This window comes from Thalassophryne amazonica, chromosome 13, assembly GCF_902500255.1.
Source record: "Thalassophryne amazonica chromosome 13, fThaAma1.1, whole genome shotgun sequence".
Taxonomy (NCBI): domain Eukaryota; kingdom Metazoa; phylum Chordata; class Actinopteri; order Batrachoidiformes; family Batrachoididae; genus Thalassophryne; species Thalassophryne amazonica.
In genome coordinates, this window is record NC_047115.1 from 75,064,545 (window position 1) to 75,079,540 (window position 14,996).

The 14,996-nt window shown below is 39.7% G+C and overlaps 1 protein-coding gene across 1 annotated transcript in view; it reads right to left on the minus strand.

The window, feature by feature from the left end:
- Positions 1-483: 483 nt before the first annotated feature.
- Positions 484-14,996, minus strand: part of LOC117523943 (kynurenine 3-monooxygenase) — a 37,937-nt gene continuing 23,424 nt past the window's right edge. The window contains exons 13-15 of the mRNA XM_034185565.1: positions 12,623-12,724; positions 9,597-9,656; positions 484-718 (exon numbers count right to left, since the gene is read on the minus strand). Coding sequence (XP_034041456.1) covers positions 578-718; positions 9,597-9,656; positions 12,623-12,724 — 303 coding nt within the window. The 3' untranslated portion in view covers positions 484-577. The remainder of the gene's footprint in view (positions 719-9,596; positions 9,657-12,622; positions 12,725-14,996) is intronic.

A 14,996-nucleotide genomic window follows, 5' to 3' on the forward strand; every position in this document is an offset into this window, starting at 1 on the left:
GGATTCCAGTCAATATCAGCAGATTCTTGAGAACAATTTTCATGAATCAGTGACAAAGTTGAAGTTGTGCCGGGGCTGGATCTTTCAACAAGACAACGACCCTAAACACTGTTCACATCCAGACTCTTACTGGAAGCTATAGAAAGCATTTAGAGGCTGTTATTTCTGCAAAAGGAGGGTCTACTAAATACTGATGTATTTTTTCTGTTGGGGTGCCCAAATTTATATACCTGCCTAATTTTGTTTAAAGAATTATTGCACATTTTCTGTAAATCCTCTAAACTTCATTTCACTTCTCGAATATCACTGTTTGTCTGCTATATGATATATTTAACTGAAATTGCTGATCCAAACAACCAGTGATCATGGAAATCAGGGGTGCCCAAACTTTTAAATACAACTGTACATACAGTATGTAGGGTATAAGCATCAGGAATAGCTGGAAGTCACCACAGACTAAAAAGCTGTAACAAGTCCAGGCAGCTTGAAATGATGAATTCTTGAGTTCAGTCTCGTTTTGAGGGTTTTTTTTTTTTTTCGGCCATTACACTCATCAGCTGAGAACTCTTGCTGGTACTTAGGAGGAGCTGAACATCACGAGCCTGTGCCACAGGTCTTCAGCTGTGACGCTGAGCACAGGAGGAACATTTCTGATGAGCAGATAAGCGCTTCCCAAAACAGCTCCCAAAGCACAGAGCAGCAGGCCACGGTTTATCACCTGCGAAAAATAGACGCAAGCATAATGAATTATCTGCGTCAGCAGAGCAGAAATGTGTTCACGTTTGACTGAGAGTGACTTTTTCAATGTGAACGGCATCAGATATCCACGTGAACCCTGACAGACAGGCACACAGTCTGAGTAATATCTGGGAGGAATACATGAAACAGCTTTTAGGTTAGTGTTTAGTAATTCTAATTCCAATGTGATGCAGGTGGCTGAGAATCCTGCAGATGTTTTGGTTCATCTTCAAACCATAACCGTTTTTAGCTTTATTTCATGGGAATACAGCTTATCATCTTCTCTATGACACTGAGATGTCTGACAGGATCACTTCAAAACAACCAACTCGTGTAAAAAAAAAAATTTTAAAAAAGTTTATCTGTTTATCTGTGGTAGACAGGTTACCAGTATATCAAAGGGCCACATATCGACAGACAAACATACTCAGAATGAATTTAAAGTCTCCAGTTCACCGAACCTGGCTGCATGTCTTTGGAAGTTGGAGGAAGCCGGAGCACCAGGTAGGAGCCAACGCAAACATGGGGAGAACATACAAACTCCACGTGGAAAGGACCAGGTGGGAAGCAATCCAAAGACCTTCTTGTTCTGGGGCAAACCTAGCCACTGTGCCACACAGCAACACTTAGATTAATCCAAATACGCAAAAGCATTTGGGACAATATGATATAAAATTTGGAAATTCATTTGTTAAAAAATTTTAAAGGAATCTTCTGTGTCCTGCCCAGGATGTAAACTGCCTCTCTCCCTATGACTGATGGGATAGGCTCCTGCCCCCTTCTGTGCCACCTCTGGGGAAGATGGTAATATGTGTGTTCCTCAAGCTACCAGAGGTCTGGGAGTTTGAGGGTTCAGCACACCTTGTTTCTGCTTCAAGCTGCACTCTAGCAGCAATCATTTCCACATAATTTCAGCATTATTTCATCATAAAAGACAGAGGAATCGATCAGAGCGCAGAGGAGCTGCTGCTGCTGCTGCCTTCACTGCACCGACGTCATTTAAAAGTATCAGTAGCGACTCACCAATTATCGCCTCATTTCTGCTTAAAACTGCCTTGTTTCTGCTTAAAACCAACTTTAGAATGATTTAAGATAATGATTTAATGATTTCTACTTTGTCATTTGATGGTTAATAATCACAATATTCCCTTTGATCGATTTGGGTGTAGAGACTTTGAATTGATGCAGGCGCAGTTTAGGCAGGGGAGACCAATCTGTAAGGGGGACCATTGGGTCAGCAACACCAGTAAGAAGCAGCATTTTGTTGATAATCACTGACCTTGAATTACACCCTGCCTCGTTTAGGTCCTGTGTCTGAGCACAGTTTGAAAAAAATAAACACTCGGTCTTTTAATCATGGAAATACGGTCTCAGACAAGCTGCTGTGGTACAGCAGACCAGTGTCGCAGACCGAACGGTGCCCACTAAAAAACAGTCTGCCCTGACAATTACACAGATTATCATCTCATTTCTGCTTAAAACTGCACTCCAGTCATCATCTATCTCTGCGACAGATATCTGAATCTTTTGTACATCATAAAAAACAGAGGACGTGATCAGTGTGCCGCAGCTACATGAGCTGCTAGCTGATGCATTCACTGCGTGTCGGTTATTTCAAAGCGTCACCAAGTATCACCTTGTTTCTGCTTATAGCTGTCTCATTTCTGCTTAAGACTGACTTTAGAATGATTTAAGAGGTTTTACCTTGTTGTCTGATGGTTAATAATCCCATTAATCCATTTGATCGCTTTGGGTGAAGAGACTCTGTCTCAGAGCTCTGAAATGACGCATGCGCAGTGGAGGCAGGGCAGGGGGAACCGTTCGGTTGGCGACACCGGCACTGTAATATGGTGTTAGGTTTCACACATATCGCTGGGTGTGCAACCAAACCACTGTAGATTATAGCCCTCTGCCTGGCTGCGAACCCGCCCCAAGAGCCTGACTTGCACCTGAGACCGCAAAGGGCTGTGATTTCTCACTTAAACATTTTCACTCCTTCCTCTCCCGTCATACTTTAAAAGTATTTGTAGTGCACCCGCCAATTACATTTCGATCATGGATCAAAAACTTTTGGTAGAAAAGTCCGCAAATATGGCCACCGTTACAACATGGAGTCAGAAAGACACTCAAATAACCCACAATTTGTGATGGAAAATTGTATGTATCCTATGGTTGGTTTGACAGCTGATGATTGTATAAAGAAGAGGAGCTCAATAAGGGATAAATTAATCCAGAAAAGGATGCTATTCCTGTGGTAAATTGCATAAAGATGCAATGGTCATGCACGCATTGGCATCATTGCTTGGCCAATGGCCACTGATTTATTTTTTTTTATAATTTTTTATTTTTAAGTTTTCAAATATACGAAAACAGAGGGAAAAAAACAATAAAAAACAATGGGGAAGAGTGCTGTTACATTTGGTCAGAAAATGAATAATCAGTATTCATTGATAAAATTATTGTTCAAGTAAAGTCTGATCTTGTATATTTCACATATTCTGTCCACTTTGTCCATGTTTCATAAAAAGAGTCTCTTTGGTTCCGAATGATGGAGGATAGGTTTTCCATCTCGTAGATATCGTGGACTATTTCTATCCATTCTTCCACCGAGGGAGGGTCTGCCTTCAACCATTTTCTTGTGATGGCTTTTTTACTTGCTATTAATAGGATTGCCAATAATTTTGTTTCGTCCCTTCTTCAATTCTGAACATTTACATCTCCCAAATATAAGCATTCAAATGTAAACAACACTTTAGAGCCAAAAACATAATTTACATGATTGCAAATCTGTGACCAGTATGATTTAAGAATACTGCAATCCCAAAAAATGTGATAGTGGTTGGCCCCAGAGGAGCCACAGAGCCTCCAACATGAATCCCCACTCCCTCTGTGTCTTTTTTGAACAGGTGTGGTAAAGAACCTTGTAATACTCTTCCATCCAAACTCTCGCCATGTATTAGATCCTGTGGTCTTCCACTGAAGATGACAAATCTTTTCCCAACTTTCAATTGAAATATTCAGATTGCCCTCAATTTCCCATTTTTTCTTAATGTACTCTGTGTTACCTTCTTTACTTAACTGAATTGCTTTATACAAATTAGATATTATATTGTTCATAGAAATTGATTTTGTTAGAGTTAAAAAGGTCTGTATAAATCCTAATTTACTGCTTTCCCATAAGACTTTGATGTTTTGATCGAAATGATGTCGGATTTGTAAATATCTATAGAAGTCATCTTGACTAAGACCATTTTTTCCTTCAGTTTTTCAAAGCTCATGAACACCCCCTTGTGGATGAAAGAGTAGTATGAAGTTAGACCCTTTGAGATCCAAGTTTTAAACCTGTTATCTTGAGTATTTGGCAAAAAGTCTGAATCATACGCTACCCATCTTAATATCCCAGAGATTTGCTCCAGTTTACAAATTTTTAGTACCCCATCCCAACATTTCAGCATAGATTCGTACATAAAATCCTTCATGGTGTTAAATTTGTTTCTTAATTTTTTATCTGACAATACTGCCATAATTGGTATTTTTTCTGTTTCTACCCTTTCAACGTCCTTCCAGCTGGCTGAATAGGTTGGGGAACCTAAACATATCAGAGGTCTAAGTTGGGCCGCATAGTAATATTCTTGAAGGCAAGGTAGCCCGAGTCCACCTTTCTCCTTCCTCAACTGTAGTGTTTTATATTTAACTCTAGCTTTTTTGTTTTGCCAAATATATTTACCCAACATTCTATCCCATTCATTAAAATATTTCTGTGATATCCAAACTGGTAAACAATGAAATAAATACAGTAATCCTGGAAGGATGTTCATTCTGATTGATTCCACACGAGAGTGCAAGCCCAAAAAGGGGACTGTGCTCCACCTCTGTAAATCTGTTTTAATTTTTGAGATTAATGGACCATAATTTGCATCAAAAAGTTTATCAAAATATTCTATTAAAACAACTCCCAAATATTTGATGTTATTTGAGTCCCATTTCCATTTTTATGTGTTTTTATACTTATTGGTGGCTTATAGTTTAAACACTCAAGTTTTATTTATGTTGATTTTATATCCAGAGAGAGAACCATATTTATCCAACACCTGCATTAGTTTAGGTAGAGATTGCGAGGGCTCAGTCAAAAATATCAGTATGTCGTCCGCAAAAAGGGCTAGTTTTTGTTCACCCGAGTCAAGGTTTACTCCTTTGATTTCTGTAGTCTGACTTGGCTCAAAGGCTCGATGAATAGAGCAAATAAAAGTGCGGAGGCTCCACACCCTTAACGAGTGCCTTTCTCCAAGGTAAAAGTTTTGGTCAAATCCCCGTTAATTTTTATTCTGGCAATTGGTTTGTTGTATAACGCAGCAAAAGTGTCAATAATATTATGATGGAAGCCAAATTTAGCCATTATTTTATATAGAAATTCCCATCGTACCGAATCAAATGCTTTTTCAGCATCTAAACTTATGAGTGTTTCCAAATTACATTTTTGACATGTTTCATAACTAATAATGTTTTTTGAATATTGTCCTGAGTCTGTCTCTGTCATGGCCACAGATTTAGAATGGCAGAAGCATAAATCGGGCTTTAGGGTTTAAGGTACAACTCTGCAGTGGACTTACGTAGAAAAAACAGATTTTGTCCGCTTTATACATATAACACTGTCACTGTCACTTTGGCCAGTTCAATCATGGCTCACACCTGTTCTGCTGTGTTAGACCGGTTTGAACTTGTGTTATTTTCAGATCTATCAAACATTGTTAAAAATCTCAAACCTTAATTTTGTCCCTCAGACTGTATCCCCCCATGACTCTTTAAAGAGGTCTGGGGAACTATCGGCCCTGATGTCGTTGCTTTGGTCAACAGCAGCCTTGTGTCAGGAAAAGTTCCTGCGTTCTGTAAGCAGGCTGTAGTTGAGCCTCTTTTAAAGAAAGTGAGTCTTGATAATTCTGTTATTCCTTTTATCTCAAAGATTTTGGAAAAAGCTGTTCTTGTACAACTACAAGAGTTCTTAGAAACGAACAACATTTTAGACAGTTTTCAGTCAGGTTATAAATTGTTTCACAGCACTGAGTCTGCACTTTTAAAGGTTTTTAATGACCTGCTTTTAATCACCGATTCTGGTGACTCTGCTGTTTTGGTGCTTTTGGACCTGACTGCTGCCTTCGACACAGTCGACCATGCAACCCTTTTATCCCTTCTTGAGAACTGTGTGGGTGTCAGGGGGACAGCCTTGGACTGGTTCCACTCTTACCTTACAGGCCGCTCATTTACTATTAGGCTGGGGGAGTCCACCTCGTTCTCTGTTCCTCTGAACTGTGGAGTCCCCCAGGGTTCTATTCTTGGGCCTGTTCTTTTTACCCTGTCCCTTCTCCCTTTGTTTAGTAAACATGGCATATCTTATCATTTTTATGCAGATGACACTCAAATCTACTTGCCTATTAAGAAGAACTCTAGTAGCCCCCTGACACCCTTGCTTGTGTGCCTGAAAGATGTCAAGGCTTGGTTGGCTCAAAATTTTCTTAGCTTAAATGAGAACAAAACTGAGGTGATTGTGTTTGGGCCCAGTGTCGGTTCCACAGCTCGATTAGACCTGGGCCCTCTCAGTCAACACATGAAGCCCACAGCCACTAACCTTGGCGTCATTATGGACTCTGATTTTAAACTGGATAGGCAGGTCAATGCGGTTGTTAAATCCAGCTTTTATCAGCTTCGTCTTTTAACCAAAATTAAATCAATTTTATCCTTTTCAGACTTGGAGCGCGTCATGCATGCTTTTATTTCTTCACGCCTGGACTACTGCAATTCACTCTTTCAGAATTAATCAAAATACACTTCACAGATTGCAGTTAGTCCAGAACGCTGCTGCACGCCTCTTAACTGGGAGCAAAAAACATGAACATAGTACACCCATTCTTGCGTCTGTGCACTGGCTCCCTGTTAATTTTAGAATTGATTTTAAAATTTTATTATTTGTTTTAAACGGACTGGCCCCACAATATATTGTAGACCTCCTCCAAATTTACTCCCCAGCGCGTGCTCTGAGGTCTGAGGGCCAGCTCCAGCTCGTGGTGCCTAGGACGATACTCAAGACCACGGGGAACAGGGCCTTTTCTTTGGCAGGGCCCAGACTCTGGAACGCTGTGCCTCTCCATGTTCGAACAGCCCCCACAGTGGAGTGTTTTAAGTCTCATCTGAAGACCCACTTTTATTCTCTGGCTTTTAGCTCTGCGTGAGTTGTATGGTCCTCCGTTGTCTTTTGGCCCAGTGTTTTATTTATTTATTGTTTTATTGTTTTTATGTTTATTATTAGTATCTGAGTTGGTTTATTGTCTTGTATAGTTTGTCTAATTATTTTTCTGTGCAGCACTTTGGAAACTGTTCTGTTGTTTAAATGTGCTATATAAATAAAGTGGATTGGATTGGATTGGATATAACGAATGTTGTCCATTTCATACATTTAACGGATTTTGATTATAACAGACAAAATTCTCTGGTCCACCTGAATCCATTATATACGAGTATTACTGTATACAGTAAAACTTTTCAAAACTTCATCTGAATAAAATAAATGCCTGCCTTAAATAAGCGCCAGGCATTATGTGCATTAAAAAGGATTACATTTTGTAGAGTCACTCTTTTTTCTAAGTCCGCTGGGGGGTGGCACCTTAAAATCCTAAAGTCTGATTTATGCTTCTACAGCTCTGTAACTCCTTGGCCATGCAATGACACTGACGTGCGTGTGACCCTTTTAAATTTCTCTGTTGTGTTGGTGGTTTATGCAATTTACCGCAGGAACAGTGGCCTTTTCTGGAGCAATTTGTCCTTAAATGAGCTCCACTTGTTTATACGATTATCAACCTCCAAACCAGTGGTTCAATACGTATAATTTTGACCCAGTCATTAAATGAGGCAGACCCCTATTCAAGGTCAGGTTTTAATATGTAAGCCTAATTGGTGCTAGGGATTCCCCATAGATCGTTCAGCCCCTCCTGACTGTAACTAATTTGTTACATACATATAACAGATTTTGTCAATTTACACACACACACACACACACACACTATCCGCATCATGTGATTTTCAACTTCCGGGTCCAAATAAAAAAAGACACGCTGTCATTAACATTGAGAACTGCACTGAGACGCTCTGATCAGGCTGCACTTAAACCGTTGCACACGGACAACAGCATTAACATCGCAACATAAAACTTTATATTGTGCCTACAACTCTCCTGGATATATTAAATGGGTTTTTAGACGTTGTTATTGCGTTTGTTTTATGTAAAAATGCCAGAAGCTCAAGTTGTTTTTCCGTTATTTTCAATGGGAGTTGCTGTGAGCTGCGATCGCTTCCTGTTCATGTCGTTTGGGGGAAAAGTGAAGTTTGCACTTTAATGTCCTGTTTATTGTCCTTTACAACGCTGTTTGTCCTCACTGTTCCAGAGTAATATATATAAGATGTCTGAAATTCGGTTTGCGTTTATTAAATTCCATGCAGGTTAAACGTAGCAGACATGGATCATTGGTAATATTTGTTTTAGCAAGTTTTCAGGGTCTCATGGATGCAGTCTCTTATTAACGTGATGAAAATCATAAAAAATGACATTTTAGTAGTACTGTGGAACCTTGATTTACTGGTTTAATTAGTTCTGTGACCAAGCTCGTAAGCCAATCTGCTCATATTTCAAATGAATTTCCCCCACTGAAAATAACTAAAATAATTTTAATCCATTCCAGACTTGTAAAACATCCACAAATCACTCTAAATTATGAAAAAAAAAATTATTAACAAACAGACATGCATATTTTACCTGTGCATAATAAAATATATAAAGTAAAATAAAAAAGTTTTATTAAGTGTTCTTACCTTAGAAACAGACAAATGCAGAGAACGGCGGGATGGAGGTTTGCGCACACTGTAAACACAAACTAAATTATGATCCTTAAAAGGACCATACAGAGGTAACTTTAATTGTAAACTTGCCTGTCTTTGGACCCGGAAACAGAATTATCACATGATGCGTTACGTCAGAGCTTAACAACCGGATCGGCTTCATGATTTAAGGTAATTAAACTACAATTACTGCGGAAATTAGTGGGTCATAATTTTAATGCCCACACCAAAGCAAAACCATAAGGGCTTCACTCCCCGCCCCGCATCACATATTTCTATGGCATTTAGATGAACATAATGTGATATGTGCAGCAACAATTTACCTGGAACTTTAAATCTGTTGCTATGATGCATCATCCCCACCAAAAAAGACAACTCCTGTTAAACCAGTATAAAAGTAAAAGAATGATTCGTGCATCTTTGAGAGTAAATCTATATCTTTCTTTGTTGCTGCAGCATCAGGAAAAATCTAGAACGTATAACGGTAAATTTCAAGGACACATTGTACAGAGTTGAGCAGCTCTCAGTCCGCGGTGATGGAATTTGCTGTCTTCTTGCACCTTGTTTTCTGTCTGCCACACAAGATTATATGAAGCAGCATAATGTCCTTTAATGATTAAACTGGAGAATCTGAAAAACCACATATGACAGTCTGACGTGCACAAACCACCAACATGCAGAGGAACACACAGGATGCACGTGTTACATCATAAACCATCTACAGACCAGGCTGTGAAACACCTGCAGTGCGTCTGATAATCCACCGTTACTACTTTCGCCTTCAGGACCGCACAGTGAGCTAAGAACAACACAACAACAAACCAGACGCTTTCCTCCGTGCTGTGTGTGTTTGACATCAAACAAACACTTCTGTGGGGGGAATACACCCTGAGGGAAGCACATCCAACATTCGTGGTGACTGTAGAAGGGTGTGAAATTTTAAGCACAGAGACGTTCAAAGAGACGTTTCTTACTTTGTTTTGCCAACGCCAGCGCTGCACCGCCTCGTGGTACCTTATCCTCGTAAATGTGACCTACACAGTGAAGGACAGAGAAACCGTGTCATCACAGACCAAGTCAAATATGCTCTGGAGCGTAAGTTGCAGTATGTTTGTTTCTTTGTGTTTCTAGTTTGGGAGGTGCTGCAAGTTATACTCTGGTGCAACTTATATACTGAAAAATCACACAATTATTATTATTAATATTAATAACACTTTGATGATCTACTGTAGAGAGGACTTTCACAGGAATCAAAGCAGAAATCAAAATACACTCTTAATAATAAAATAATTAATTTATAATAATGAAAAAGTACACTTGTTTCCAGTGTGGAAGGGAAGAAAGGGAATCAACATGTAAAACCACCTCAGATATGCTGTGGTGACCATGAGTGAAAAACAAGAGAGAAGCCAAAGGCACTTGCATTTCAGCAATATACAAAAATCCCAAATTAAAGAGCTGATATTAAAGGAAGAAAAAGGTGAGACATATATGGTGTTTATCTCTTCAAGAGAAGAACACCATATATGTCTCACCAAGTCTCACCTGTTTTTAACAGGTGAGACATAATTCGGAAAATACCATAACAGGAAAGTGAAAAGGTTTTTTTTTGTTTTTGTTCAATATTATTATTATTATTATTATTATTATTACAACCCCAATTCCAATGAAGTTGGGACGTTGTGTAAAATGTGATTGAAAACAGAATACAATGAAACATTTATACAAAAACAAAAAAGTTTATCAGTTTGAACATTAAATATCTTGTCTTTGTGGTGTATTCAATTGAATACAGTTTGAAGAGGATTTGCAAATCATTGTATTCTGTTTTTATTTACATTTTACACAACGTCCCAACTTCACTGGAATTGAGGTTGTATTTTTATTATTAATTATAGGAAGGTACTTACCATTGTATTGCCATAAGCATGCCATAGGTATTAAAGGCACTGCGCTGCAGTGGTTTGAATAATATTTATCTAATAGATTACAATTTGTTCATGTAAATGGGGAATCTTCTTCACAGACTAAGGTTAATTATGGAGTTCCACAAGGTTCTGTGCTAGGACCAATTTTATTCACTTTATACATGCTTCCCTTAGGCAGTATTATTAGACAGCATTGCTTAAATTTTCATTGTTACGCAGATGATACCCAGCTTTATCTATCCATGAAGCCAGAGGACACACACCAATTAGCTAAACTGCAGGATTGTCTTACAGACATAAAGACATGGATGATCTCTAATTTCCTGCTTTTAAACTCAAATAAAACTGAAGTTATTGTACTTGGCCCCACAAATCTTAGAAACATGGTGTCTAACCAGACCCTTACTCTGGATGGCATTACCCTGACCTCTAGTAATACTGTGAGAAATCTTGGAGTCATTTTTGATCAGGATATGTCATTCAATGCGCATATTAAACAAATATGTAGGACTGCTTTTTTGCATTTGCGCAATATCTCTAAAATTAGAAAGGTCTTGTCTCAGAGTGATGTTGAAAAACTAATTCATGCATTTATTTCCTCTAGGCTGGACTATTGTAATTCATTATTGTCAGGTTGTCCTAAAAGTTCCCTGAAAAGCCTTCAGTTAATTCAAAATGCTGCAGCTAGAGTACTGACGGGGACTAGAAGGAGAGAGCATATCTCACCCATATTTGGCCTCTCTTCATTGGCTTCCTGTTAATTCTAGAATAGAATTTAAAATTCTTCTTCTTACTTATAAGGTTTTGAATAATCAGGTCCCATCTTATCTTAGGGACCTCATAGTACCATATCACCCCAATAGAGCACTTCGCTCTCAGACTGCAGGCTTACTTGTAGTTCCTAGGGTTTGTAAGAGTAGAATGGGAGGCAGAGCCTTCAGCTTTCAGGCTCCTCTCCTCTGGAACCAGCTCCCAATTCGGATCAGGGAGACAGACACCCTCTCTACTTTTAAGATTAGGCTTAAAATTTTCCTTTTTGCTAAAGCTTAGAGTTAGGGCTGGATCAGGTGACCCTGAACCATCCCTTAGTTATGCCGCTATAGACTTAGACTGCTGGGGGGTTCCTATGATGCACTGAGTGTTTCTTTCTCTTTTTGCTCTGTATGCACCACTCTGCATTTAATCATTAGTGATTGATCTCTGCTCCCCTCCACAGCATGTCTTTTTCCTGGTTCTCTCCCTCAGCCCCAACCAGTCCCAGCAGAAGACTGCCCCTCCCTGAGCCTGGTTCTGCTGGAGGTTTCTTCCTGTTAAAAGGGAGTTTTTCCTTCCCACTGTCGCCAAGTGCTTGCTCACAGAGGGTCGTTTTGACCGTTAGGGTTTTTCCGTAATTATTGTATGGCTTTGCCTTACAATATAAAGCGCCTTGGGGCAACTGTTTGTTGTGATTTGGCACTATATAAATAAAATTGATTTGATTTGATTTGATTGTGTAAAGAGCAGGGGAGGTGGCCAGGTGGCTAGTACACTTGGTTTCAGTGTGGAAGGGTCCCGATTCAAACCCCACCCCTGCCACATTTCCAGTGTTGCCTAAAGTGACTTTGAAAAGTTACTTTATGCATTTTCTTCATTAACAGCTGCAGACAACTTGTCGGCAGCTGCTGAGTGTTCCTAATAAAGTAACTATTAGTCGAACTTGGTTGCTTTTAAGTTTGTGTACTCAGAAAAGTAACTATTAGTTACTTTGCTGATTAGTTACTTTGCTGGTTACTCAATCTTAAGAGCAATCAATTTAGATTACTAGTTACCTTATTAGTTACATTCAGCAGCTACCGACAAGTTGTCCGCAGCTGTTAATGAAGAAACTGTATAAAGTACCGAAAAAAGTAACTTTTCAAAGTAACTGTGGCAACACTGCACATTTCTCCATGTAATGTGGACTTGTGTCAGGAAGGACATCCAGTGTAAAACTAGTGAGATTCAGATCTACCTTGGATCTGATGTGGTGACACCAACTGGGTGGTGGAAAAAACAGTGGAGCAGCTGAAGGGACATACTTTTTTTTTACTTACCATTGTATAAAGAGGTATTATTGTTTTGGGCAGCAGGAAGTGAAGGATGTTGTCAACGTACTTTCGGAAAAGGAACCATTTGGAGTTGACGTGTGCCCGCATCTACCAAAAGTGAAAGAAAAACAATGAACGGTCTTTAATGTATGAGTAGATTTTTTGTGTGTGTGTGTGTACAGACTGACAGTATAGACGTACTGTATGTGCAGTGCTGGTGATCACACACAATAAAATACATTTTTATTTAAATAACTATTAAGTGACAGGGGAACAGTGGAGGTGATGTGGTCACCTCTGTTGGTCTCTAGTTACATGGGGGCAAAACATCCCAACTTGATGAAATTTTATGATTCTTAGACCTGCAAAAAATTTATTAAATATTGGTGTACATCCAGTTTTCTGAAACATTATTTCCATTGATCTGTTTAAATTCTGTGACACCAGTTTTCATTTTAACTTTAATATACTTAATGTAGAGCAGTGTGGTATCGCAGGGTGCTCTTGTGCTTGCTTCCAAATCAAGCTGATCTCAGTGTAATGTGGAATTGCATCAGGAAGGGCATCCAGCATAAAACTTGAGCCAAATCACCTCGCACGTCCATATCTGATCCGCTATAGCAACACCTATACATCAGTGAAGTGGCAATAACAGGCATGTCTGTGTGACCGGGGAAAAAATAAAAAAAACTGGATGGATTTCCTTCAAACCTACTGAGAAGGAGCCAAGATGGATCAAACTTTGTGACTACTGATATTATATGATATTGATCAACAAAATATTTTTGATTGGTATGAATGACTGGGCAGCACAGTGGCTTGGTGGTTTGCACTGTTACCTCACAGCAAGAAGGTCATGGGATTGATTCCCACCTGGGGCCTTTCTGTGCAGAGATGTTCCCCCTGTGTTTGTGTAGGTTCCCTCCAGGTGCTCTGGCTTCTTCTCACATCCAAGATACATGCAGGTTTGGTGAACTGGAAGGTGTGCGTGCGGGTGTGAATGTATCTGTTTGTCTATATGTGGCCCTGCGACAAACTGGTGTCCTGTCCAGGGTGTGCCCCACCTCACGTCCTATGACAGCTGGGATAGACTCCAGCTCCATCCCGCCACCCCCACCCCGTGACCCTTAATTGTAGTAAGCGGGTGACGATGACTGAGTGAGTTAGCGTCAAAAACACCATTACAGACATATGCACATTTCATTCATTTTCTGTACCCACTTACTCCAATTATGGGACTGAAGCCTATCCCAACAGTCACAGGGTAAAAAGTGGGGTACAACCTGGACAGGACACCAGTCTATTGGAGGGCCACATACAGTCACACACAAGGTCATTTTAGAATCACCAGTTCACCTAACCTGCATGTCTTTGGATGTGGGAGAAAGCTGACTAACATGGGAAGAACATGCAAACTCCAACAAAAAGGCCAGAAGTGATACCACAACCTTCTTGCTGTGAGACACTAACCACTAAGTCAACGTGCCACCATGCGTGTGTGTGTGTGTGTGTGTGTGTGTGTGTGTGTGTGTGTGTGTATATATATATATATATATATATATATATATATATATATATATATATATATAGTGGAGGAAATAAGTATTTGATCCACTGTCAATTTTGCAGGTTTTTCCACCTACAAAGAATGGAGAGATCTGTATTTTTTTTTATCGTAGGTACACTTCAACTGTGAGAGACAGAATCTAAAAAAAATCCAGAAATCATGTTGTATGATTTTTAAATAATTAATTTGCATTTTATTGCATGAAATATGTATTTGATCCCCTAGAAAAAGAGATCTTAACTGGTACAGAAACATTTGTTTGCAAATACAGAGGTCAGATTTCCTGTAGTTCTTGACCAAGTTTGCACACACTGCAATGGGGATTTTGGTCCACTCCTCCATACAGATCTTCTCCAAATCTTTCAGGTTTGGAGTTTCAGCTCCTTCCAAAGATTTTCTATTGGGTTCAGGTCTGGAGACTGGCCAGGCCACTCCAGGACCTTGAAATGCTTCTTAGGGAGCCCCTCCTTAGTTGTCCTGGCTGTGTTTGGGGTCATTGTCATGCTGGAAGACCCAGCCACGACCCATCTTCAATGCTCTTACTGAGGGAAGGAGGTTGTTTGCCAAAATCTTGCAATACATGACCCCATCCATCCTCCCTTCAATACGGTGGAGTCGTCCTGTCCCCTTTGCAGAAGAGCACCCCCAGAGTATGATGTTTCCACCCCCATGCTTCACGGTCGGTACAGTGTTCTTGCGGTTGTTCTCATCCTCTAAACATGAGTTGATTCCAGAAAGCTCTATTTTGGTATCATCTGACCACATGACCTTCTCCCATGCCTCCTCTGGATCATCTAGATGGTCACTGGTGAA